Source organism: Channa argus, chromosome 23, assembly GCF_033026475.1.
Source record: "Channa argus isolate prfri chromosome 23, Channa argus male v1.0, whole genome shotgun sequence".
Taxonomy (NCBI): Eukaryota; Metazoa; Chordata; class Actinopteri; order Anabantiformes; family Channidae; genus Channa; species Channa argus.
The window spans coordinates 9123486-9151460 of record NC_090219.1 but is presented as its reverse complement, the minus strand read 5'-3'; the positions used below and the strand labels follow the sequence as shown (position 1 = coordinate 9151460).

At 40.3% G+C, this 27975-nt stretch overlaps 1 protein-coding gene across 7 annotated transcripts; it reads right to left on the bottom strand.

Moving 5' to 3' along the window:
• Nucleotides 1–247: 247 nt before the first annotated feature.
• On the bottom strand, nucleotides 248–27358 carry lrrk2 (leucine-rich repeat kinase 2). 7 transcript variants are annotated; one of them, XM_067493044.1, is made up of 53 exons: nucleotides 27068–27358; nucleotides 26728–26967; nucleotides 26134–26219; nucleotides 25327–25436; nucleotides 24943–25031; nucleotides 24099–24233; nucleotides 23635–23769; nucleotides 22937–23068; nucleotides 22288–22407; nucleotides 21793–21953; nucleotides 21596–21690; nucleotides 21233–21339; nucleotides 21029–21158; nucleotides 20376–20500; nucleotides 19587–19714; nucleotides 18742–18886; nucleotides 18316–18455; nucleotides 17953–18081; nucleotides 17221–17391; nucleotides 16552–16816; nucleotides 16213–16401; nucleotides 15760–15875; nucleotides 15532–15601; nucleotides 15248–15444; nucleotides 14911–15161; nucleotides 14023–14171; nucleotides 13665–13758; nucleotides 13331–13517; nucleotides 12690–12871; nucleotides 12299–12522; nucleotides 11779–11906; nucleotides 11315–11533; nucleotides 11011–11212; nucleotides 10470–10558; nucleotides 9978–10165; nucleotides 9712–9866; nucleotides 9478–9624; nucleotides 8941–9132; nucleotides 8723–8869; nucleotides 8464–8576; nucleotides 8183–8373; nucleotides 7835–8028; nucleotides 7575–7745; nucleotides 6987–7087; nucleotides 6482–6691; nucleotides 5435–5628; nucleotides 3957–4029; nucleotides 3662–3852; nucleotides 3395–3547; nucleotides 2805–3013; nucleotides 2118–2186; nucleotides 1879–2011; nucleotides 248–803 (listed from the first exon to the last, which is right to left on the bottom strand). In XM_067493044.1, exons 2-52 carry the CDS (start codon nucleotides 26861–26863, stop codon nucleotides 1887–1889), a joined length of 7659 nt encoding a protein of 2552 aa, XP_067349145.1. In that variant the 5' UTR covers nucleotides 26864–26967; nucleotides 27068–27358; the 3' UTR covers nucleotides 248–803; nucleotides 1879–1886. The 7 variants fall into 7 exon arrangements, with proteins under 7 accessions (XP_067349145.1, XP_067349144.1, XP_067349148.1 ...); XM_067493043.1 differs by having other exon boundaries at nucleotides 26728–27358; XM_067493047.1 differs by having other exon boundaries at nucleotides 7868–8028; nucleotides 26728–27358.
• Between the last annotated feature and the right edge of the window lie 617 nt (nucleotides 27359–27975).

The following is a 27975-nucleotide window of genomic DNA, read 5'->3' as shown; positions in this document are numbered from 1 at the left end:
TTTGTCTTTTTCCACAGGCAAATGTTCATCTTATAGGCAATATGTCATTCTTCTTTTTAAATAAAGTACAAATACCTTCATCTATATGCCACAGTATAAAATGTACAATATCCAATGTTCATAATGTAAAGACGAGTCCTCTGAAAAGAAGTTAGAAACCTTGGCACATTTTCCACCGACCTGCTGTTCGACTGTCCGTGTTCTTTTGTAAATAATGCTCCAACAACATACACACACAGAGTCATGGTGCACAAAACAATATTTGATTTATTCTAACACAAACCTGTACAAAGGCAGCATTATGAGAAATCCTGTTTACTGATGTTCATTGACACCGATACCCGCACAAATGGACATGAGGATAAATGATCAAATATACACTTAATCCTATTTTTAATATCATACTTAGGTAAACAAGCATCTGTTGTCAGGAGGTTCTCCTAAAGCTTTTGCACTGCTCTCAGCACTCACAAAACATATTAGACCACCTGCACCGATTTTAGGGAAAAGTCTTCAGAAACTACTAAGTGTCCTCATCACATCACACATGGCACAATATTTCATCTTGTACATCTTGAAAACAAGAAAAACATGTCTTCTTGAGAATCTTTTTTCTTTGATGCGTTTCAATGTGCTCCCTTTAGAAAATACATATGGCTTTCAGATAATATGTATAGAAGTGAGGAAATACATATGACTGTCAGATATTCCGTATGGCTGTCAGGAAATGAGGTAAAGCATCCCTTTAAATGTGTGTTGCTGACACGATGAAATGGAGGGTTGATCCCTTTTCAGCATATATTCTGTAAAATATAATTGAAAACAAAATAGTATTGTAATCGCTGCTACCACCATTGGCCAAGGCCGGAATATGTGAGTGAAATCATCATCAGGACAAACAGAAGTAAGGTGGAATATCTACTAATCGATGGACTCAATTCTTAACACTAAGATGTGCATATTATTACGGTACAACAATGAAAAAGATCCACCATAACTTTTAAAATGAAATGCACAAATATGCATGTGCAAAAGCCAATAGTCCATTTATATAACATGAAAAATATGTAATAACATTTTTATGTCTTTTACAGTGCATCTGGAAAGTATTCATAGCACTTAACGTTTTCCACATGTTATATTCCAGCCTTATTCCAACGTATCAAATTCATTATTTTCCTCACAATTCTACAAACTATTCCCCATAATGACAACATGAAAGACATTTCTTTGAAACCTTTCCAAACGTATTAAAAATAAAAAAAATCACGTACATGTACATAAGTATTCACGGCCTTTGCCCAATACTTTGTTGAAGCACCTTTAGCACCAATTCCAGCCTCAAGTCTCTTTGAGTATGATGGGGCAGTTTCTCTAATTCTTCTTTGCAGTACCTCACAAGCTCCATCAGGTTGGATGGGGAGCGTCGGTGCACAGCCCCTTTCAGATCTCTCCAGAGATGTTCAATCAGGTTCAAGTCTGGGCTCTGGCTGGGCCACTCAAGGACATTCACTGAGGTGTCCCGTGCTCTGACATGCACTGTTAACTGTGGGAACATCTCAAAGGATGATCAGTGGAAACAGGATGTCCCAGTGTGTCATGGAGTGTCATGGCTAAGGCTGTGAATACTTATGTACCTGTAATTTCATTTTTATTTGTAATAAATTTGCCAAGATTTCAAACAAACTTCTTTCACGTTGTCATTATGGGGTATTGTTTGTAGAATTGTGAGGGAAAATAATGAATTTTTTCCATTTTGGAATAAGGCTGTAACATAACAAACTGTGGAAAAGTTTAGCACTGTGAATACTTTCCGGATGCACCGTAAGACAATATTCGAAAAGAACAACAACAACAGAAGAAGAAAAACCCAAAAACCTGTAGGATTAGTCAGAATAGAGCTGTTCTCTCAATTTGGCTGCGATCCGTTCCCTTTTGTCACGGTGTCTATTCAGGTCTTTGACCTCCATTGGCAGCATGCTGTTCCACACCATCAGCACCGACTCTTCATCTGAGAACAGAAACAAACATGCACTTCAGACCGCCGCAGAGAAACTCGCACTGCGAGACAGCTGTTTTCATTAAACGTGGGACATACAGTGAAGCATCAGACTCACCGAAATAATTCTTATCTTTTGGGAATCTTCTGCCCAAAACCAGCACCACATTCTTCCAATTTAGTGTTTCTACTCAAGAAAAAGTGGAATTACACTCAAGTGCATAGTGAGAGGCTATAGATACAGGAAGTAAACAACAAATCCCCAAAAGATCAGGCATAAAGAAAAACAAATATAACACACAAAGAGTGTGCAAACTGTGAAGAGCATGCTGGGTTGTTTCAGACATTTCTGCAGACAAACAACCTTACAGACCATGAAACAAAAGCAAGAAAAAACCCAGCTGCTTAAAACAGTCTTAATGCTGTAAAGTTATTTCAGAATGTGCAAGAAAAAAGTTATTTCCTATGATTATCACATTCTTATATTACGCAGAGCCAATTATGCTAACGAGATCAATAAAGTTAAGTAAGTAAGAGAAGTAGCTACTGAGATCATCTGCATAAACGGACTTCTCTTCCAAATTTAAGACTCACGCTACCTGGTTCTGTTCTTTCCCTAACAGGGACAATAAAGTTTGAGGTTACTTGAGCATCGTGCTCTAAAATCCAATGAGACCATTAAAGTTTGTGAGGTGTAGCTATGATCCAACGCTTCTGTCCAATATATGTTTCTATGATTTCATAACTACAATGCATCGGCTCTTAGACAACATGACTCACATTTCAGAAATCGTAAATAACCCACCTATGAGTGCAGAGGTGATGCAGCGGATGGATTCGCAGCAGGGACCAATCACCTGCAGCGTCTGGTGTTTGGAGAGCTCCAGCAGCAGCAGGTGGCCCCCTCTAGTACCGATCCAGAGAGCTGCAGCCCTCTGCACCAGCAGGGCTTTGACTCTGGCCAAGGTGGGAGCCGCCTCAGCGAGCAGTGTCGCCCCGCTGCCCTGCCTGCCTCTGCAGAGAAGACATACACTTTTATTGTTCGTCTGAGGCAACAATGTCGATTTTGCTGTCTTTGTGTGTTTCCAAAAGTCATGTAGAAAGTGATGACTGTACTGTTGCATCATTCACCTTGCATTTCTTTTTAACCGTCTTTATTTCATGGTGCTTATCTCTCTGCACAGCAGAGCAGTTGTTTATAAAGTAATGTTAACCATGAACATGAACATGCCTCTATTATACCCAGGAAACACTTACAAGACGCCAAAGTTTACATTAGTAAAATGAATGTTGTGAAATGTGAATATGAATTACGTGAAGATGTAAGAAAATAAAAATAAATAAAAAATGAAACCTTGTATTTTTCAGCCTCAGATGTGTGATGCATGTGTGTACCTGATGATCTGAGCACAATCGATGCAGTCAACCATCCTCTCACTCCGTATGTCCCAAACCTCGACAGTCGGCATCCCGGCTTTGCTCAGGTACACGTATTTGTCCACGGCCATTCGAGACACACACGCCTCACTGTGCAAAGGATGCTGCTGCCTGAACAATGCACCCCCCCACCCCCCGACACACCTTTAGGATCTGAAGAACTAAATTAACTTTACAATAAAAAGCTGATACTGAGACATTCATTTCCTGAAGACGTTAACTCACTGGAAGATGAGGTTTGATTTCGTGTCGATGGTCCGGCAGACATCATAGTCCGCCTTAAAGCAGAGGATCTTTGTCCCGCAGCCGGCCCACACAGACCTAATGTCCTGTAAATATGCCGACTGGCCCAGACACACGACAGGAGTGTCGGTGTTTCCCACAGTAACGGTTTTAACCGGCTGCCCTTTCTTTCGCTGTAGGGTGGATCAACAAGAAGCATTTAGAATATCTGCAAATGAGCAAACACACAACATCAACAAAAACACACTGGATCTTTTATTTAATACCTAATATTTACCTTGAGCACAGAGTCCTCATAAACAGTGAGAACGCCATTTGCTGCCCCCACCAGCAAATAATTTTTTCTTTGGCTAAAAAGAATTGAAAGACATGAAGAGGGAATACAGCACACAAATTACTGAATGTAGATACAATGATGTCACTGCGACATATAGATGTGTGTACACACATACTCTCACACACAGTTTTAGAAGATTTAGGAATTTAGGAAATGTGTAGTTAAAAAAAATTGACATTTTAATTTCATTTCTTGGCTTTCTAACCATTCTCAAGGCAATGAAATACTCATTCTCCAAACAGCCCTGTCCTGTCTAAAAATGCTGTAGATTATAGGTTTATTAGTATTTCACAAAACAATCATGAAACAAACCCTCGTTGTATATTATTAGTAATATCAGGAAAGGTCTGGTGTTTAGTCGTTTTACTGTAGTTGTTCTTTAATTTACAACCCAAATTCCAAAAAAGTTGGGAAGATATGTAACAGAATGCAATGATTTACAAATCTCATCAACCCATATTTTATCCACAGTAGAACATAAACAACATATCATATGTACCAAAGGGTCATACCTGACCCTTTGTTGCTGGATTTTTTTGTTTTATGATGCACCACATGTTTTCTACTGGTTAAAGTTCTGGACTGCAGGCAGGACAGTTCAGCACCTGGACTCTTCTCCTGCAAAGCCATGCTGTAGTGATGGATGCAGTATGTGGTTTAGCATTGTCTTGCTGAAATATACAAAGCCTTCCCCCTAAAGGAGACATTGTCTGGATGGGAGCATATGTTGTTCTTAGAACCTTTATGTACTTTTCAGCCTTGATAGTGCCCTGATGTGCCATTTTCCTGAAATTGTTCCACAATTTTTAGATTTGTTTGTCCCAGATTATGGAACCTCTGCCAATCTTAACATTTGAGAGGCTCAGTTTCTCTGAAAAGCTCCTTTCATGTTACTGACCTGTTGCAAGTTAACCTAATTAGTTGTCAAATGCTCCTCCAATTGTTTTTGATTTGTGGCAATCTTTTGTTGAGATCTGATGCTGCCGTCAAATTCAAAATGAGCTAATATATTAAATTAAATGGTAAAATGTCTCAGTTTCGACATCCGATATGTTGTTTATGTTCTATTGTGAATAAAATACGGGTTGATGAGATTTGCAAATCAGATTAGATTAGATTCTATTTTCTTAGATTCTGTTTTTATTTATGTTTTCACCTCCTTCCAACTTTTGTGGAATTGGGGTTATATCTCTAATGCTCCAAAATAAATACACAAACATGACAAACACAAACATGTAAGACTGGTAGTCTGGATTATCAGTTGAAAGCTTGTGGGTGGACGGTTTATAAAACAGTCAGATAATGGTCAAAATACCCCATGTCACCACTGTACACTCTTCAATGTCTAATGCGCAGTGCAAGTGGAATGAGCTTCCCAACAAACATCAGCTGAAGCAGCAGCAACAGGTTCCACTTACGTGTGAGAAGGATGTACATGGAAGTACAGTGAGGTGACGGCATCTGTGACGCCCTGTAGGTGGTGCCAAGCTGACGCGTCCTGAGTGCTGATGACGACTAATGAGCCAGACTGGGTGCCAGCCACCAGCCAATCACAGTGCTCATCGGGGATTTGGACAGTTACTAGACACAGGACGGGACTGGTGTCGATCTCCTGTTGGTAGGAGGTGCGTTAAACTGTTTTACACAATTCCCTATGGGATCGATAAAGTGGTTTGAACCTTGAAACTTGAATCTAGCTGATTTGATGTAGGGTATAAAAACGTCTTGATGAATCACAGATGCTTAAATTTATTATGAGCAGCTGAGTCTGAAACCTGAAAATAATTAAATCAAAGAATAATTAAAGATTCTGTCAACTGCCTCCAAAAACAAACAACTGTCTTGGATACAATAAAAGGAAAGGATACACACATTTTTACTTTAAATATGGTCAATTTCTAGAGAGAATATGGAGTTACGTGTAGTCATGTTAACTGTTGGGGGATGTGGACCTTGTGAGGTATGTGGTGTGTTTACCTGAGCCATCTGCATTGATCAGAATAGGTTACCTGCATGTTTAGTGTTTTTTTTTTTCATCTTGCTATAAAATAGCTTGAATCCCTTGAAATTTGATAAAGATGGAAAGAGATGACGAGGAAGAATAGGGCACGTGGAATTTGCAAAGGTCTTTGGAAAAAAATCTAATAATGAATAACATAGATTTTTCAGAAGCTTCGATCAAAGATGTGCTGATCTGAGAAGTCATACTGGCTAAAGTAGGGCACCACTCCTCTACTGAGGCAATGCTCTTCAAAAACACGATAGAAAGATGAAACAGACTCCAACTCACCAACATTAGTATGGTTGCTACATTCACAAAACGTATGGTTATTAGTGTAATTTAGTTTTTTTAGTTGCGACAAGCAATGAGCTCTGTTTCACTTGCCATTGCATGTCCAATAAAACTAAATCAAACTAAATAAAAAAAAATAAATCACACTCTGGGACAAACTGTGGGCGAGTACCTGTGTAGTGACCACGCTAGTGTCCAGGTCCACGGTTGTGATGGAGCCGAGCTTCTTAGTGCTGCTTCCTCCCCCCAGCCACACGGTGCTGTGCGAGAGGCCGTCCCTTCGGTCGGAGGTCACCGTAAAGCACTCTGCGTTGAACGTCCGTGGAACCACCAGCTCCCTCATCAAACACAGCATCTTTCCTGAATTCAGCCTATCAAACACCTGCACACATTATAGATAACACAAATACTTTCTGTATTTAGTTTTTAAATGGGCTCTGCCACTGCAGGACGCTACGCTACAGCTTGTCTCTACAGACTCAAGATTTAAAGAACAACAGTTGTCCCTAAAGGCCATTTTTTTGGTGCAGCGAAGAGTAACACAAAGACACAGACAGAATCCAACATAGAGTACAGAACTTACATCTGCGTATCCTCTCTGTCTGTCCGGTGTCCTTAATAAAAATGAAGGCACCCGCACCCTACAACAGGCCTTTACATAGTTTTCATGTTCTAACCTGGGCAGAGGTTGGTCGATCCTGTGGACACTCACTCAGACAATCCTTCATCAGCGCCTGGAGGCCCGGCCAAGGTGAGCAACCATAGTGTTTAACTGGATCTGTGCAAAAGACAAATAATGCTCTCTGACATTACCTTGGATATCAGTGTACACATTTCTGCACAAATCATTATATCTTCCCCATCCATAACCTTGAATACAACAGGAATAATGTTTTAGATAATACTAGGATTTGATGATGCAGATTTGATAGTAACACAAATACAATTAAACCTTATTCTCACAAGTACCAACATTTTGGTTTGTCAAATAAAACAAATGCATGAGCTGATGTAAAAGGCCCAATCTGTGAAACTAAAGACTTCTACATACAAGGCAACAACTTGGCAAAATTCCCAAACAGTCTTTTTAATGCATAGTAGTAAACAAATACATAAAACTTACTTAAGTTTACAGTTTAATATAATTAAGATGGTTGGTCTATTTGTAATGTCTCATATGTCATACAACTTCAAAACAGACCTTAAACAACTTTCACTCTGAATTACAGAGTTTCTTCAATTTATGCTTACTCTTGACAAATTACCTGGCAGTTTTCCCTGAACTGCAACCTCATCAAACTCGCTGGGGAACTTCATGCCGTCAGAGATGCGCTCACCACAGGTCAGGAGGTCATACAGCAACAGGCCGAATGAGAAAACATCAGCCTGCTGGTTGTAGATTACATTACCCCGAGCAACCTCTGGTGCTCGGAAACCTACAGGTACATCATAAACGCTGATCATTTTATAATAGCGTTACCCACCAAATGTTAGACTTAAAACATATTTTACAGATGCATCATACTTAGAAAACTACACTTTAACTGTAATGTTTGACCTGGAGTTCCCTCTGAGCTCCTCACTCCCATGCTGCAACAGTACTGAGCAATGCCATAATCTGTAATCTTGGCGATAATTTCAGAGTCTGTCTTCAGGTTGAACAGAAGCACATTGTGGGGCTTTAGATCTCGATATATGATCATGGCTGAGTGAAGATACCTGAATATACAAATTAGACAAGGAGTCCAAGATTGGCTTTGCAAGTTTTCACATCTTTCACAGCGTGAAATAAAAGTTACAGTGTTATTTTGCTCACTATGGAGTTTCGGACTTTTATTGTGTTTCAAAAGTGCATTGATTCATAACTTCTTACCTGAGTCCGTCAGCCACCTGCAGGGCAATCCTGTGCTGGAGCTTTCTGTTGAGACTGCCGTTCTCGTGTTCAAACAGGGAGTCCAGTGAGCCTCGCAGAGCTAGCTCCATAACCAGTACTTGAGGTCCTGAGCTCGCTGCCAGTAGGTTGACCAGGCTGGGGTGACGGAGACGACCCAAAACCGCCAGCTCCTGCAGAAAAACAATCATAGGCAAGGAGACATTTTTAAAAAATGGCCGACAAGAGAACTTTTGCTTTATTAGTGAAAGTTTTCAGCCTACCTGTCTAAGGAGCCTGTGGATGTAAAGTTCAGACGCATGCTTATTGAAAACCTTCACAGCTACTTCTTCATTTTTGTAGACACCTCGATAGACTGTCCCAAAGCCACCATCCCCTTTAACAACAGAATATATTTTGTTATATTATGAAACTTTAACACAGAAACAGAGAAAAGATCAGAAAAACTCCAAAACGTTCATTTCCTATCATTATTTTAAAAGAAATAAAACGATGACGGGTGTGGAAAGGAGTTTGACAAACCCAGTTGATGCTCTTTAGACATGTCCACTTCCAGCTCCTCACTGTCCAGTATTGTTGCTGCAGGCTGGTCACTCAATAACAAGTCTGGGGCGATCTGAGATATGGAAAGTGTGCAGCGGGGGTCTTCTGGGTTCACCAGCAGGAAATCTGTGATTGATAATAAAAGCATTAACAAAAGGATGGAAAGCATACATATGCGTGCTGTATGCATCAAGTACCATTGTCAAAATGTGTAAAAAGGTCTTCCAACAATATCTTGCTCCGTTCTTGGCCGTCCTCAAAGCTGAACAGAGCCCACTTCTTCAGCAGGGCCTCTCCACTGCCATGCATGTCAGTATTTAGCAGGCCAGGAAACCATTCCTCCAGCACTGAGTCAATGTGATCCACAACTTGACCAAGCAGCACCCGACCTGAGAGTAGAGAGATGGTGGTTTACATCTTATATCGACTGATTTCATTAAGGTTTTCATCACTAACAGCTTATTACTTGATGCAGTGCTGTTTACAGTCAACATGTGGTTATTTGAGTTTACATATTCTCCATTTTCCTTTCTACTCTTTAAAGTATCATAACAGGTGAATACAAATGCTCTGGTTTCAACATCAATATTTGCTAGAAATTGCACTATATAAAAAAAAAAAAAAAAGACAAAAGCAAAGACTTTACTGATTTGCACAGAGTTTCACCTCACTTGTCTACAAAGAGATTTATGGCAGGTCTACTAGCAGGCAGTGCATGACACAAACTGCAGCACCTTTCTGTGAAGACGGCACGGTGATCTTGACAAAGCTGGAGGGATTTTCCTCCACTGAGACAGCCTCCACCAGACAGTATGCTTCAGAAGACCAGTTCAGGTAAATGCCTCTCCGCCAGTAGATCCGGTTGGGTCTCATCACTTTTTCTAGATAACATACAGCAAATGAACTGATTTAATAAACGTATTTTTCCCTGATGAAACACCGTCGACTGTACGGTACATTCAGTTTACCTCGTCCAAAGAGCAAGTAGGAAGACACTTCAAGCAGGCGGCTGATCTGGCGAGACCAGTAATCCATGGGGAAGTAGGGCATCTCATACAGACGCACAATCACCTCTGAGTTCTCAGAGTGAGGCAGCTCTACAACCGGTCTATGTTTTGACAAACTGTAAATGAAAAAAATGAAAGCTTGGAGACAATAAAATATGTTCATTTGATCTCTCTAGAAAAGCGAGATCTAAAAGCCCAGATATCTGAAGCTACTACTTCAAACATACCAGCTGGGTACCAGCAGCTGGTCCTCCCCAAAGGGTAGAGCAATCTGGAACTTCTCCAGCAGCTTGAAGAACTGTGTCAAGTGGCTCTTGGGGAAACATTGTGTCTCAAAAAGAAACGTTTCCACTACTGAGCGTTGAACAACTGCCTTGTGATGTTCCCAGAAGCCACGGGTCTTTAATGTCAGTTTCTGCACGGAGAACAGAGAACACCTGGAGCAATGAACCCAGCAACTCTGACATCTAATCCAAACAAAATATGTCCTGTGGGTGTTAAACCGGGCCCGAAAAGGTGATTTGGGACTACATCAATTATTATTAACTGAATTTAGATTAGCTGTTCAATACCATTAATAAAGATGAATTTACACTATTGGTAAGAGTAAATAGTGGGATTTTAACAAAGCACAGCTGATGTTTGCTTGTATATAAAACATGTACAATATAAAGAACATGCAGTTTGGTGCCTAGAAAAGAAACAAAGCATAAAGCCACCTGGGAGATGATGTTGCACAACCACTGTGGGTCAATAAAGTACAGGTCCTGAAGCTCGAGTGCAGGATCATCAAAGTGCAGTAAAACCCCTGCAGGCACAAAATGTTTTGTCAGACATAATTATTATGTATCCACAGAGACAATAATAATGTAAATCATATAACACCTGAAATCCCTTCAGTCTGTTACGAAAGCTAAATCTCTACCTAAAATTACAGTATTTCTCCTTATGCAGCCTGAACAAGAGGAAGGTAAACTAGAATTTAAACTTATACAGTCACACATCTCAGACTCATCATGTGCTCTAAAAGCTAAAGTACATGAATCTGTGCAAAATTAAATGGGAATGGCTGTAATCCAAAGGAGAATTTTCTTTGGAGGGTATTTTAAAACGTTGCAGTACATGCAGGTACTAAGATGAAGGAGGTTTTGCTTGAAACAGGAGACTACATTTAGTTAAAAGGTTTATCAAGGACATTTATATACTTAAAAATAATAAAGAGAGCAGGTTTTCTTTAACACAGCCCTGAGCCCAACTGACCAGCTTCACTAAGGAAGTGGGCGGCATGTGATAGCTCAGCTTCCTCCAACTGCAGTTGACTCTCCTGGATGAGGTGCAGCAGCTCTTTGTGCCTAAGCACAGGAAACTCTGGGGAAACTCTGGTCCTCTCCTGCAGGATTCGGCGCTCCAGCTCCACATAGCTCTCTGGAACCAGCTGACCTATCACAGACTGGCCCTGAATCTGTTTGGTGGTAAAACAGATGTAAAGATGAGGTGAGAGAATGAAGGAGCACATGAGAAGGACAGAAAAGAGGTAAGAAATACATCCACTGTCTCCTCTCACCTTAAAGCTAGCGATTTCACGAGTAATGACCTTGCGAAGTCTGGCCAATGCATCAGAGTCCTCACAGAGGGAAACTATGTGGCAATCCTTGATAGCAGGGAAGCCCTGGTGGTTCAGCAGCTCCTCTTTGATTTTGGTCAAGCAGGCCTGCAGCTGCAGTTCTTTACTCGCATCTAGGTGGGTTCCGACCAGGATGACTGGGGACAGTGGTGCCACTGCCTGAAGTTTGGAGTTGTTCAAAGATGGAAACAATCGTACAAATTTTTTTAATTTTAGCTCTTTAAAAACTCTCCACAAAGTTAGATGTTAAGACATCATAACTTTGCTCATCAGGACTAAGGACTAGAATATGAAATACTAAGGACTCTCAAATCCCAACCATCCTGATCTCTATGTGTGTCAGCCAGCACAAGTAAATTCCCCCAAAAATTTTGATTGGTTTGTATGATTGGTTTACAACTGACTTTGATGTTGAAGAGCCAGGGTTTAAGGGCATCCACTTGACTAGCTCCTTTGCTGAGGTTGTAGACCACCAAGTAGAGAGCTCTGGAAGTCAGGAAGTGAGGGTGAGAGCCACTGAACTCCTCTTCCCCTGTGTGGTTAAAGAGGCAAAGGACAGAAACTAAATCCCAGCGGCTGAATGAAATAAGCATCTAAATAAAATAAGAAAAACACCTTTTTTCAAGTCTGTTGTTTCTATACATCAACTGCAACTCAACAGAAAAAACACATTTTTTATAAATTTTATAAAACTTTGAAATTCTTTGCGTTTAATACGACTAACTCTTGACTGTTTAGCCCTCATATTACCTGTAGATGCATATCTGAATATTTTCTTGCAGTGGACAGTGGAGCTCAAACCCACTGAATGAATTGTTTAATAAAATATGTGGCTGCCCTTGTACAATTTGCCTCCAAAGAAGGACAACAAGATCCATACTTTTAACTGCTCTCTAAACTCTTTTTTTTTTTTTTACAACCCACCTGAGAAGTCCCAGACATTCAGCAGGACTTTCTTCTTGTCACGTTCCCTAATGATCCAGTCGTGAATATCGATACCAACGGCAGACCTCTTTGAGTTTAACTGGGAGCGCTTCAGTTTCATCAGCTGCTGGATAAGGGTCGTCTTCCCACTGCCCACATTCCCCACCACGATGAGCTTCATCCGATAGTACGGCACTGCCTTCTTCAGCCGCTGCTGCAGAAATCTGGGATGGCAAGCCAAGGAAAAGTGATCCTTATTTGCCATTGGAATTATTTTATTTCCTCTTCTACAAATTCAATATGGAGTTACAATAAACTGTGGTAAAAATTGCACTGATGTGATTGTTGTTAAAAAGAAATTCTGTACAAACGATGCTGCAAAGGCCCTGACCTGACAATGTCTTTGGTCTTGCTGCCAATGAGTTTGAGATCTAGCTGGAGTCGAAGGCCATCTAGTGGCAGGTCCCACAGTTTGCTCAGTTTCCCCATTTCATCAGGGAAGGACCGAATGTCTGCATTGTGGCTCACATCCAGGGAGGTCAGACCTTCCAAAAGTCCAATCTGTGGAGGAATCTGTATAAAGAGGACACACCCTGTGATATAATTTTATAATATTCTTTCATTTGAAACTGATTATTAATGGGTTAGAATAATAAACCAAGGCCCATAATACAATCCCATTTCCAAAAAGGTTGGGAAGATGTGTAAAATGTTAATAAAAACAGAATGCAATGTTTTAAAAATTTCAACAACCCATTTTTTTTTTTTTTACTCATAATAAAACATAAGAGCTGTTGAAACTGAGACATTTTACCATTTCATGGAAACGATTCGCAGCCATCAAAGTCAAAATGAGCTAATATTTTCAATGAAATGATAAAATATCTCAGTTCCAACATCAAATATGTTTTTTATGTAAAATATGGGTTAGTGAGATTTGCAAATCATTGCGCTCTGTTTTTATCTATGCTGTCACATCATCCCAGCTCTTTTGGAATTGGGGTTGCATTTGTACAATAAACTTTTCTTTACCTCAGTGAGCTTGTTGTCACTCAGGTGGAGTTTCTCAAGTCTTGTCCAATTATAAATTGGTCCGCTGAGATCGAGAGCTGTGATACAGTTGTGACTGAACATCAGCTCTCTAAGATTACTGGACTCCCAAAGTTTCGGGACAGGCAGAACGTCAATGCTGTTGGTTCTCATGTCCACTGACCTCAAGCTGGACAAGCAGAAGGATGAGATTTACTGTGTTTGTACTACACAATCAGCAATTAAATCTTTACTGCACAGGTAAAAACCTGAGAGCAAAGTCAGTGCTAATGTTTGCCAGTGTGTGTGTTATGGAAACTAGCAGGATCTGACTTACTTTGGCAGATCAAGTATGGCCTCTGAAACATAAGTGAAGCTGTTGCTTGCCAGTTTCAGTGTGGTGATCTTTGATGGTAGATGTGACAAAAAACCTGTCAACACATGACAAAATATAAATGCTGAACAGCTTCTCTCAAGAAGTAAAACGATTTTGGAAAATAATTGAATTAGGAAGAAAATGAATGTCCATTCTTAGAAGGTAAAGTGAGTTAATAAACTGAGAGACAAATGAAGAAAGTATCAGATATGTCCAATCAAAGGGGCTGAAGGCATGACCTGTCCTTTTTTAAGTCTTTCTTTTGAAAATGTTTTGGAGGTATTTTGGTTTAACTCAGTAATCAGTCTACAGTACTCACAGATTTTGTTCATAGAGGCACTGAAGGTTTCCAGTTTGGGACAGCCGGTCAGGAAGTCTGGAGAAATATTCTCAATGTTGTTCCTGCTCACATCAAGCAATTTGATCTCTGGCAGGCACAGAGGTGTGCACAGCTTAGTTACATTATTACTGGAGGAGAAAAAAAAACAAAACTGTTCTTAATTTGACATTAATTTCAATGTGGTTTCACCAATGTACCTACTCTGACATAAGCAGTAATAGACAGTTTCTCCAACTCTTCAGCACATTGATATAGGGAACAACTATGCGGAGTAGGGAATGATGAAACTTCTCTCAGTATATGTCAAGAAATTGTGAACGCTCTTCAGGGTCATTTGAAGCCACACTAGGCAATGAACTAAAGGCAGGACATCTTGCTATTTTTCCTGTATGCAAGTTATGTGCATGCCACATCTGACAAAGTGGAGTGTGCTTGTTGTTTGCTTTCTAGTAATCCCCTGCTCACCATCTACTAAATCTGACCCACAGGGAAAATGAAATGTTTACTAGCAACCAATTATGACATTGTGCTAATGATAAAGTAATGCAGGTCAGACAGAACAGATTTAAAGCCCTACACAATAAAACTCGTTATACTGCCCATTTTTGGACACAAGCCTGGCCTCCTTTAATCAAATCAATTAGCAAAATTGAATTTCATAATTTGTCTGCATTTCTCCCTTCTTATAGCAAAAAATACTTTTATTATGTGGCTTTGTTCTCATGGCTACTAACACAATGATCCTTTCCTGAGAATGAAGGTAATTTATGAGAAGTGCTCAAATTAAAGAGAAAAAGAAAACACTGCTTTGTTTTTTGCCGTTTAAAAAAAGTGATAATAAAAAATAAAGTTCCCCCGGCAGCCTACCCTTCCATAAAAAGCTCCTCCAGTTGATCCATAGCATGGCCCAGCACATAAGGAAATGTGGTGATTTTGTTAAAAGACAGATTGAGCTGCCGCAGTGATGGGCAGGTGACAGAAGGGTCAAAGGTCAGTAGTGGGCCCACACAGTTACGAGACACATTCAGCATGCTCAGCGAGGGCAGAGAGAGCAGCTCTGCCGGCAGCAACTGGAGCTGGTTACCCTGCAGGTCCAGTCGAGTCAGACTCTTTAAATTCTGTGCCAAATCAAAAACAAAAACGGCTTCAGTGCATTTTACGATTATTTTGATATCTTGGTGAGTCAGCAGATTAGATGCATTACCTGGCAAAGAGCTGAAGGAAACTCTTGGAGACTGTTGTTGCTCAGGTCCAGGCGGAGGAGATGCCCTAGGTGCTGCTGGACAAAAATATCATCCATCAGACAGGACGGAGAGGTCAACTCATTTCCTGACAGGTCCAGCAGGCGGATCCTCTCCCTTTCTTTGGGCAAAACAGAAGAGCTCTCACCAGATCCCAGGACTGAAGGTGAGAATCACAGCTTTTTCACACAACTCTGCCTGATAACATGACAATCTTGTTGGACTGAACTTAGTCTGATGAGTTTACCTTTGTGACTCGAGCCTCGCCTGCCATATCTCCTGTGTACAGGCTCCGTCTGCTCCTCAGCTTGGCCACTCTGTAAAGAGTGACAAATTAAGTCATTACATTACAGTAAGTCCAGGTGAGATTCATCATTCTAGGTTATGATCAATATAAACATTCTACAGCAAGTTACTTGCTTATAGCAATTCTTTTTAGACATATAGTTTTTTTATATGGAGGAAGAAGTTGTACCTCTGCACTGGGATGTCTGTGACGTCCCTGCTTTCTCTTGAAGGACCCTCCTCCCAGATCCTCTGCTGAATTGTTATGCGGTTTTGGAGACAGAGCTCCTAACAAGGAATCACTCCCTTTAAAAAGAAAAGGTTGGCTGTTAAAAATTATTTTTATTTACTGATGAAACACAAGTAAGAACAGTCAAAAACATTTATAACTAATAAACATGATGGGATTTATTGAGATTTATTTTCCCACTTCTATCAATAGTAGAACTAAATTTTTGGTCTGAATAGTAATGCTGTGATTTAAGCAGATACAAATGGTTAAATGTGTGTCACACTTAATGTCTGAAGAATTTTGCTCCTTGTGTTGGAACCCATCAGTGTTTACATGAGACAATCTGTCACTTTTTAACTTCTAATTGATCTATGAAGATCCTATCAGTCTATGAACAAACTGAAATTTTACCGTCACTCTCCATGTCGTCGATGAAAAACGGGCTGTCCTCCATGGAGAAAAAGCTGAAACTCGAGTGATCACTTTCATCAGAAGTGTAGCCTGAGTTCAGGCAGGAGTCGGTTATCGATCTAGGACGACCGCTTATGCTCTTTGACCTCTGTAAAGACTTTATATACTTCGCCAAACTCACACCTTTACCTTAAAGACACAAAATATGGTGCATTGAAACCGAAAAATCTTTATGTCAGTCTTCAGTTAAAAAAAAAAAAAAAAACTTTATCACAACTCACAATTTGATATTCAAATTAGGATAAAATGCTTCATTAATATATTAATAGTCTTCCTCACTGCTATTGTAACGGAGACTGTATGTCCTTCCTCTTTCAGCCAGCAGGGAGCTGAGCCAGGCAGCATCCAGGCGACCCAGCCTGAATCCCCCCAGACAGAGGGCACTGTTGTTGAGATCCAGACCCAATCGGCCCAGCAGCTGAATGACTGTGGGACCGTCGCCCCTCCTCACACACACTGCCAGCGCCCTGCGGAGGTGCTGCTCGTGTGCACCGCAGCTAAGGAGGAGCTCCACCAGTTCCAGCGGTCCTCCTCGCTCACAGACCTGCAACCATAACACAGAGATTATAACGGAGTGTGCAACTCTGTTTTGCAGTGTTGACCCTTAATTAAGACTGAATGTTAGTCAGTGTTTAAAGGTCTGTCTCCTGCCTTACACCTGACTGCACTATCCCTTTAAATGGAAAAAAAGGATTCTGTATAAAAACGTGCTTACATTACACAAACTGTGACATCAAAAAGTACAGTTTGTTATAATATCGCTCAAACTATTTTCAAATTACCAAATGTCAAAGTGGAGAAGAAGTAAATCAAACAATTGATGAGAAGCTTTTAGTTTCTCAGTATGTTGTGCATTATCTAAACATATTCTTAGCTTTTTTAAAAATCTATAATCTTCTAAAGTCTGTGCCTCCCTAACACCCATTGTAGGTTTTGATGTCCTCTAACCTGGTAGATGAGAGATTCAGTTTTTTTGTTCCCGTTGATATCAGCACCAAGCTCAATCAGACACTCTGCCATCATCATGTCTCCGTCCTCACAGGCTTTTTCCAGCATGTTGTAATGCAGCTCAGGGTCACACCACATCTTAGACAGAGCCAGACACATGGACTTGCGCAGCTGAGAACAGACAGAGAGAGGGGAGAAAGCAGCTTTAGAGGGCCCCAATGGTCCAGTACAAAATTGGTTAATAAATTAACTATTAAATTCATTAGAGCAAACACACTGAAAGAACTTTAAATTAGGTACACATGTGGCCTGAGTTGAAATATTTTTCAATAAAAATGTATTTTCGATAGCTGATCAAGCTAAACTTTAATCCAAGGCAGTGCTGTCCTAGTTCTTTTGTAAAGAAAGCCCCCCTGAGCTATAGCCTCCCTTTGAGGCTGTAGGTTTGGTACAGGTACTTTGACCTAGTACTATACTAACATATTCATAGTGACAATGCTAAAACACTAATGTTTAGCTGATATGACTGAACATGTTCATTACTGTAGCCAAGCTTGTATCACTGGGTTACAAACGAAGACCAACTAAGGATGACAAGAGTTTTTTTGTTATAATTAGTACTGAAGTAATTCAAAATCTGACCGGATAAGATTGTTAAGTCTGTACCAAATCAATCAACGTCTTCTTTATCCCAAACCAATGCTCTATCCATCTAATGGCGGCCTGACTCACTGCGTAGTTGTTCTGGGGAAGCGTCTCCTCTCTGAGGTGTCTGAAAATCAGCCTGTCAAAATCCTCTTTCTGCAGTTCAGCAGCTGCTCCTGAACAGGCCTCGAACATCCTCAAAGCCACCTGAAAACACTGTGAGACACACAAATAAAGTAAGATGACAGGTAAAGGTATCATTTTGGCCAAAATCCCAAATTGGGCCTAGAGCATATGTTTGAACATTTGAGCTTTAAAATTCTCAGGTACTCTGTACAATTATATTGTAAGTACACAAGTTCAAGCCAGTGCTGCATTAAGTAACAATAAAAATCTGCACAGTATGAAACAGTTTCATCACATTCCATCAAGGCCAAACACTGAGCTCACTTTCAGCAGCATCTCTGAGTCTGGTTTGTACTGGATGAGGGACCCTACTACAACAGAGGCTAGAACAGGCACGATCATCCTTGACAGCTTTTTCTTCGATACGAGGTAGCTGAGCAGGGTCAGACCCCAGTAGTGTATCTCTGGAGGGAAATAGAAAGTTAGTGAGTACACAACTTAAACTCTTTAATATTGAACTAAGGACATTCCTAAATGTTCAGCAGTATATTTATAGCAAAGCTGCTTTTACTTTTCTACTGGCACATTTCTTCTCAGATCTAATTATTATTCACTGCTCCACTGCAGCACTTCCAAACCTGCTTTTACAAATATAACCTCAAGCAAAAGGACAAAATAGAGCAAATATAACCAACAAACATATAATTTAGATTGGTTTATACTGCCCCTTTGTTTATGTCAGCTGAGTACCTCGTTCTGTGGGGAACATTTGTAGTGTATGAAGAACTGTATCTATGGCCCCCTGTTGGCAGAGCAGGTCCACTGCACCAGAGCAGTCAGCCAGAGCAGCCAGCACCTTCAGGCCACAGCTCTGTAGAGTTGGACTTCTTATGAACTGAAAAATGACAAAAAAGTCTAAATGACAGAGTATTTAGACCTCTTGATAGAGTAATGCTAAATATGTAAATTCCATACATCTTTGCAATAACATTGCAAAATCTGGCTTATTACACAGTATTAGAATTAGAATCTTTATTGTTGTCATTGACCACAATTTCACATTTTCACCATGAGACTCTAAACCACGTCCCCCAGGGTGTTAAATGCTGACACAGTGTCAAACCCTATGGCATCTCAAAGGTCCCCTTTTTTAAGCAGAATGTGGCTTTGATAGCACTTCTCTAGATTGAGGTAAGTTATAGAGTATTTCTTTACTGAAAATACTTGAAGAAGTAACACACTGTAGCTTTATGTTATTAGGAGATTTCTTACTATGATTTAGAAACATTATACAGACACATGGTCACTATTTATTAATAAATGCCATTCTTTTAAAAAATCTATTCACATCTTTACAAAGTTCTGGTTGCAGAACCAACTACTGTTTATATTTGACAATGAATAATTGAACTGTTGTTTTATTTGTGTAATAAATGATAATTATATGAACAGGCTGAATCTGTCTACAATCCTTAGTATTTGTAAAAGACAAACCCCGGTGCTCACTTCCTTCAGTCTATTCTTCTAGGGTCTTATCTTCAGGAAAAGATAGGAAGAACTGGAGAAATAATTTGAGTTTGTCACTGTGCTCATACCCTGTTAAGAGCCTCCAAGTAGAGCGTGTGAGCTCCTTCTACCACACACTGGTTCTTGAGGACCTTGAGTGACACATCAACCATGTCAGGATCTGCGACCGACACCCCGTGCTCCCTTAAACGTCTGTCTGGGGATTTACACATGCCAAGTAAACATGTAATAAGACAAAAAAACATATACACTCAGACACAGCCCCTTTGTTATCATTCATTAATCTTACTAGGAGCATTAAAATTACAGTGCTGAAAGCAGAGGGCAGAGTATATTACTGCACGCTCAGCAAACTCACTCACAATATTCAAAAATCTGCTGATAACAAAACGCACCTTCCTATGAACAAATCTATTTTTAAGAGAGAAAAAAAAAAAACACGTCCTTTCTGCTTTTTCTTGCACTTGCATTTCATGAAAGACTTCTTCTATCTTTGTTTTGATGTTTGACTTAGATTTTTGCTCACCTTGTACCTCACTCGTAAGTCGCTTCGGATAAAAGCGTATGTTAAATGACTAAATGGAAAATGGAAACTAGTCTTGCATTTCCCTGCTGAAACAAGTACACTGTACATTTGCTTTGAAGTACAGCCAGGCAAGACTACAGTCTGAGTGTGGACTATCATCTGTTTGTCATGCTGTGTGCATTGTAGAGAGGCAGTTATGCATTTGTACATAGTACACTCTGGCCTGTACATTCACATTCCTGCCTTGCATTCCTGCACTTCCTGAAAAGTAACTTGAATTACCACATGCCAGTATGTCAATAAGGTTGTTACCAAAGTAACTTGAATATACCTGGACAGAGGAAGACAAGGCTGGCCTGCAGAGCCTCCAGCTGAACCTCCAGGTGGAAGTTGTGGACCTTCATGGTGCTGAGGATTTGGCTCATGGCCATGTTCGACTCATCCAGAGTAGGTGTCCTACACACACAGAAACAGGTTTCAACCAGTTAATCCTCATCACAATATTTTTACAAAAACAAAAACACAATGTGTTAATCTGTACATTTTGAAATTGGAAATCCATGTGGAAGCATAAAACAATGTTAGAAAAAAGGAGTATTTTAAATTATGAAATAGGTTAAAATTACAAAGAAGTTTTACAAATGGTGGAAAATTAAAAATAATTTGATTCAAAACTCAATCGCCCCTTTGCATTCAGCAGAAAGCACTCATTTTGGGTTAGAGTGGGTCAGTGGGTCAGGCGAGCACCTTTCATGGCTGCCCAGCCATCATCACTGTGTGGTGACTGGGTGAATGAGAAGCAATGCTGTAAAGTGCTTTAGGTACCAATACAGGAGAAAAACCCTGTAGGTTTCTTTGCCATTTTAAACAGTTAAAACATTATGGTCCTAGAGTGTTTTCCTCCAGTTTAAGTTGATGTTTCCATCCATTAATGCCATTTTTCTAATAACGACACCATAGAACTGAAAATTCGCTTGAACCCACCTTCCCTGAAAGAGCAGGTTGAGCAGTTTGCAGGCACTGATGGAAACTTCAGCGGAATTTGAATGCTTTTTCATCATCTCCACTAGGTTCACATGGAGCCCACTGGACAGTAGCAGACATCGCATTTTACCTGCAAGCCAAATAAATATTTACAGTACCACATGTCTGCCGACTAAATGTCACCACACACTGCTAATGACTCACTGTTGAGTGTGATGAGCATGGCCATGGCACTAGTAGTAGCTTTAAACACGCTGGGGTAGGACGAGTGGAGCAACATGGCCGCCATTAACTGTCTGTGAACAGGAGTCCTGAAAATAAGCATATACAGTATTATGTAATAATAATAATAATAATAATCGTTTCTTTAATCGTTTCATAGACATTTATCAGGACATATACAGCAAGATGTTCAACAAAACCCATTGGTACAGGCTATAATATCCGATTCTTTTGAATTTTCTTTATTTTAATGGAGGTCACAGAAAGTAGCATGTGTGCTTAGAGCGTGACTAATGCTACAGAAAAAGTGTTAAACCTCTAAAAGAGGTGTGTGTGATATTTCACCGCTTCACTGTGCACCTCTCATCCTGCTCATCTTCCAAACTCTTCACTCCTGCTCCATGGAGTAAGAGACGGTGAATCGCCCAGCTTGCAGCTTCCTGAGACAGTGGAATGGATTGACACAAAAAGACCTTGTGGAATAGTGGAACACCAGAGGAAGTAATTGCTGTAGCCCAGGTGCTAGAATAAGCTGGACCAACCTGAACTGCTGGCTCAGCAGCGTGGAGTTCGAGCGCTGTACAGCAAACCTCCATCCAGCCCAGGCCCATGTCCTCAACCTCCTGCCTACCCCTATTCTCCTCCTCCTCTCCTTCCTCCAGTCCCTGCTCGGCCACTGCTTTGTTCTGCACGATGGTTGCAGCTAAAAAAAAGAGGCAGGGCGGTACAATAAGCAAACATTACAAGATCTGATCGAATAGTTAGATAATACTGGCTCTACTTATTTCTGTTGCTGATGTTAAAGCTGAGCATCCCCCCAGTTCATTAGCATGCAGAAAAGATTTTACTGTGGTCTGTGTTCCTCACTTGAAAGTCTCTGTTTTGTACCAGTAGAATTTATCGTCTTATACTATATGTAACACTGCTGTGCTTCTATGTTGACATCAATTCATTGTTCTGTTGTCTCCATCGCTAATCCATTTGTGGGTACATAAATAAATGAGTCAAATACAGTATTTATGAGTGCGTCTCCTTACTGAGGTCAGCCAGGCAGGACAGAGCGTTGGCTTGTAGCATGCCGTTGTTGGGGAAGGTCTGACAGGCTCTCACTGCAACCCTCTGGATGCCGTTCACTACCAGGATGTTGTAATAACTCTCTACAGGGCGACACAAAACAAGCGAACTCTTTATCAAACACATGCCTCCGATGACCTCTTCAATCTTAATATGTCACCTGGGAAACACATTAGCTTATCAGAATAAATTAAATCTGTTTGACTCTGTTGGCCAAAGTTATTAATGGACAATGAATCTGAAAATTGCCCTCAAATGCACAGGGACTGGTTCATACACCAGAAGGACGTCGGAGAGGTTGGCTGTTGCAAGACTGTGAAGTTCTGTCTAGCACCAGTTCACATCAGACGTTCTAAGAATATGCCTGAGTTAAGCCAGTTCTGTAAGAAAAAAATGGTTCAATACTACTCCTGACAGTTTTGCAGACGTAATCCACAGCTAAAGGTTACTGCTGTCAAAGGTGGCTCAACTAGTTTAGTTTTGTTTAATCTGTGAATTCAATACCCCCATTATCCTAGTGGCAGCTTAAATCGCTCCATTCCCCACCACAACCCCTAACAGGATAAGCTATTTACTGTAGATAAATGAATTCAGTTGAAATCTTGATCTGACCTGATGTAAACTTCCTGAACAAGCAGCAGGCTGTCTCTTGCAGTTCCTCTAACTCAGGGAAGGCATCCATTGCGGAGACTATTGCACTGTAGCATCGAGAACCTCCTGACATTAAGATCTCCACGTTACTGCCTGCAAGAGAAATATTCATGAACTTAAACAGCAGTCAAAACATAACCTGGATCACCTGTATTATATCTTTTACACTTAATGCTTAAGTTGGGGGTTTATTTGTTTTTAGTTAGCATTTAAAATATAATCAGAATTTCGTCAGAATGTATTCTGTAACCCAATGCAGCCACAAATACGTTGATGCTTGATCAAGCTTCTTATTACTAAAGCCAACATGTATTCATTCAAGTACAGTGACAGTGACAGTGTTACAGTGACATTATGGTCTGCTGCCGAGGCTGAACACAGACTGTGAAAAGTTCACGTGTTCCTGGCTTGTGCCCTTCCTGACGCAACCCTCCCCAATTTCTACCGGGCTTGGACCGGCACTGCACAGCTGGGGAGGGGAATGGGCTGTTGGGGGGTTCAGTGTCTTGCCCAGAGATACTTAGCCATACATATAGCTTTAATTATTATTAATGGACACCACTGACCACTAACATAGAGTATTAGCCCCTTTTTTAACTGATCCAGTTAAGTGCTCCCGTATGTTTTGCTCTCGTGAGCTTTACTAGACTACTACTTACCAGGATGAGCCAATGGGAGCAGAACCTTCATGGCCTGCAGGAGCAGCTCTGGGCTGTCTGAGAACCTCTTAAGAACTGCCAGGACCACAACATGGTCCTGGGTCTCCACAAACTCCATAAGGTGAGCATCACTTACTGGAAACACAAAAACGTAATATGTTCACCAGCGGTAGCTAAAATTTCTGACATTTCATGCACCTGACATTTATTCATTCTTCCATCTGTCCGTTTGTGTTAACATACAATTAGCATTATTCATAAGCATAACAGGGCTCCCATCATCCCTTTAATCCACCCCAAAGCTCCTAATTTGGTTTCCATCATACCAACACTTAGCTCATTCCCACTAGTGGTAAAAAACACAAACACCAGGAAAGTTTCGCTCCATGTAATCCTTTAACAAAGACAGTACATCTACATTTATACAATACTATGACATAAAACTAAGATGTGTTTCTTCCCACCTTTCTCCAGCAGGAACTGCAGAGCTCCACAGCCTTGGAGCTGCACTTCTTCGCTCATAGGAAACCTCTTCATTGCCTGCACAACCAGGCCAAACACATCCTCTTCCTCCTCAAGTACCAGCAAAGGAATCACGTCTACATCACCATGAATAAAACAAGCTTCATGACAACTTTCAGACCACAAACCTACAGCTCATTTTTAAAACACATTTATACACTAACAGTTTTCTTAGCTATGAGTTGATTTCAATGTCCCCACCCAAATTTTCTCAAATTATTGTGTGGTAAGTGAAAGTCCAGCCACTGACAATGTACATCAGCAAACAAATCAAAGCAGTTTCCACACCATGTGACACGTCTTAATTTAACTTTACCCCAAAGCTTCCGTTTACACCAATTATCATAAAATACAGGTCATCACAAATAAGATTACAAATGGGCTAAACAATAATATTATTTGAAGAAAGTGGTTGAAAGTTCCTCTAAATATAACTTACGCGAGTTTTGTGAAGTAGGCTTTGGAAGGGGAAACCCCCACATAGTGGATGTGTAAAATCAGGCAGATAATCACATTAATTGTAGTGACTGGAGCTATTCTTCTACCTTCCTCAAGGCTCGTTATTCATTTACTTTTTTAGTTTCCTTTTTTTACTGACTTGACATGCAATAAAACCATTGCAGCATAAACTATGCTGTGGTTGGTATGATGATTATTCAATAAATGTAGATCTGAATAAACTCAGAAACTGTAGTTTTAGCATTATGAGGCAGAACATTTTAATTTTTAGTGTTCGTATGACGCAGGAGTGATGCATTGATGTGCTGCTGTAGATCTCGTGTGTACCTGATCGTAGAAGTAGCGCCAGGGCCCGGAGTCCCACCATGGTCACCTTGCAGTCTGTCCTATACTGAGATAGCACCTTCAGGACCTGCCTAGTAAACACATTAATGCAGGCAAAAGAGATCTTTCAATTGGTAAAATTGTCTTAAACTAGATTCTGACAAGGTTACCTGCATATCACTGAGATCTTTTTGTCTAAGCTCACTAGTGTAGGCACTAATAAATGTACTAGAAAAGAAAAAAGGAAAACATGGAAAAAATGCAGTTTGTTTGGAAAAATATGGGATGAACTATATAAAAGCGATACACATTGAACATGTGGTGACTAAAATAAGCTTCATGACCTTTTTAGAATGGATGCTATATAATCTCAATGTCTTTACTCACTGGTGGACTCCTACTATCTCCCAGTCCTTGGGTGCCTGCAGAGGTTTGGTCAGCTGGTCCAGTGTACAGGGACAAACTTCAATCAGCTGGCACAACAGTGACCATCCAACCTGTAGCAAGATTTCAGCATCACACACTTAATTGCAGTCCTGTAATTTAAACAATAAGCTAGCAAATCAATCAACGTAGAAAAAGAATGAAACACAGGTCAATGGTCTATTGAAATTCAAATCAACCAGCACTTAAGCCAGTACATAAAAACATCTCAAAAATTGTTTAACTCTGCTTTAGCAGAGGCAGCATGACTACTCTTCCAGAAGCAATAGAGAGCTGTTGTTCTTTTGCATTATAGGAGCAAGTACTAAATCATTGTAATCACCTGAAGCCTTTTCTGATAAGATACATCACAACTGCAATCAGATTTTGTTTTATCCTTCAGACTAGTTTATTATGACTAAATCTGCCTGCGAAGATAAAAAGCTAACTTGTGGGTTGAGTCGTGCTGCAATGGCACCTAAGATAAGCCGCACTGCAGAGCTGTCACAAGACACTATAAAATGTATTTAGGATATGAATAGTTTAAGCACACAAAGCAGAAACGACAGAGATGAAAGATGATGCTGCTATACTTAACAGCACCTAAAAAAAACTCATGCTACAATGTAGGACATTTGTCATTAAAATATTCAGTTTGTTCTTTGTGTTCACACTAACAAAAGTTAAAAAAAAAACTGAGAAGGATGACAAAGCAAAAAAGAAAAAAAAACTACACAATCATAGTGTGCAGTTTCTGATGTCTTGCAGTACCTGCTGGACTCCTCTGCTGCTGATGTGGGATGACAGCACCATCATCAGGGGGACATGGACATCTTTGTCCTCAAACAGTTCAACTGCTGCAAAGAAAGAGCAACAGAATAATGACACCATGTTTCACAGGAAAGCATGTAATCTTTTACGCATTCTAGTTTGATCACTTTGTAAAATATAACACATTAATTTAGATTAAACTACTACACAGTATATGCATTAGTAAACCAGGCTTTATTGAGACCTATTACAAGATATGCCTGGGAAAATAATATTATTATTAATAATAATAATAATAATAATAATAATAATAATAATAATAATAATAATAGGCTTGAACACTGGCAGGGGGCACATTTCAGCATAAAGGCTACTTACACTGCATTTTACATTGAGCTACATTTGCAGACAGTGCTACTATGTTTTCACTTTTTGTTGGCACTTTTACTTGCAGTATTAGTACTTACACTAAAGAAAAGGCTCTAAAAGCTTGTCCCACTAGTGCCCTTAAGTCAAACAACACAGTCAAAGGAAACTGCGGCTGGTGGTGACCAGCAGCCTGGCGCATACACGCAGGAACAATGTGTTTCCTACCATGGTCGGTGTGCGCCAGGAAGAGCAGATCCTGAATGATTTGAATCAGGGTGCACAGCTGTCTGTCTTCTTGCGGCGTCCTCAGCCTCACCAAAAGTTTCTTCAGCCATTCCTCTAATTCCTCTTTATTAACCATGGTCTTTAAAAGGCTGTTGACCCGCTGATGACTTGACGTGCATTTACAGTTGGTCAATCGGCACAGTTTCACAGAACCGACAAAGAGATCCGAACGTCCACCCGCTACAGCAACAAACAAATAAAGCGCTAAAGTAGGCACTCACTGCCATTACATCACATTACTCCACTTTAGTTACGTGACATCATGTTACAGTAGCCATACATATCAGCTAACTCTGTGGTTGTCACGACTGGGGAAGTTGTCAGTGTCGCAGAGTTTCGGTTCCGACGTTGACATCACTGTCCTCGGCTAGCTCTCTTCTGGCAGAGCAGCCAGTTCCTCCTTAAAAAGTCGGAGACTTTCTGTTATTTGTGTGGGGAAAACCAGCGGGTCTTCCTAACCAGGCGTGCTCCTCCTTCCCCACGGTCACGTCATGTGACTCTGGTTAGAAATATTGCCCGTTTGTTGGAGAGGCAACAGACACCGGGGGGCAGCCGTCGCTGGCGCACACATCGACCGCGTGCTAAACCTTAATACGTAGAGTATATCGCACATCGATTTGTTGTCATTTCGATTCGCCTGAAAATAATTAAACAGCTACAAGTACTGTTGAGTGGTGCTTACTACGATGCCTCCCGCTTCTGATTTAGTTGTTAATTTTGCGATTTATAAATAGAGTAAGTGTTTAGCACTAATAGCGCTGTATTTCATTTCAAAATCATTATGTGTGTTTTGCGAAGGCATAAATGTAATTCACACATATAGCAAGTATTAAAACATTTTTAAACATCTTGGAAGACGTTTCTAAATTCGACATAACCCCAGTTTACAAAGCTGAGACGAAATAAACAAAACTTCACTTTTTCTATGGCCAAGATCATCTTTGTTTTGTGTTGCGCATCTCGTAGCATACTATGGTATTTATATAGTCAGCATAGAAGGTAGTAGTACTGCTTTGTTTTTCAATCTGTACTTCATAATAGCAGTAGTGTAGTCCCCAGTGGTTTATGTAAGGGAAAATACATCAGAGGTGGTACAAGTACACAAACTCAGTGCTCAGGTAAAATGTAAGTTGTTGCCTAAAACAATACTCCATTACGAGTAGAAGTGCAACTTTAAATTGTTTACTC

Bases quoted from the DNA above. Each gene is read 5' to 3' on its own strand.
- lrrk2 (XM_067493043.1), bottom strand. From the start codon at position 26,863: ATGGTTAATAAAGAGGAATTAGAGGAATGGCTGAAGAAACTTTTGGTG. The intron at 10,559-11,010 runs GTCAGTTGGGCT...TTGTGCCTGCAG, and splicing joins CCACTTCCTTAGTGAAGCTG to GGGTTTTACTGCACTTTGAT. The intron at 5,629-6,481 runs GTACTCGCCCAC...TCCTACCAACAG, and splicing joins CTAGCGTGGTCACTACACAG to GAGATCGACACCAGTCCCGT.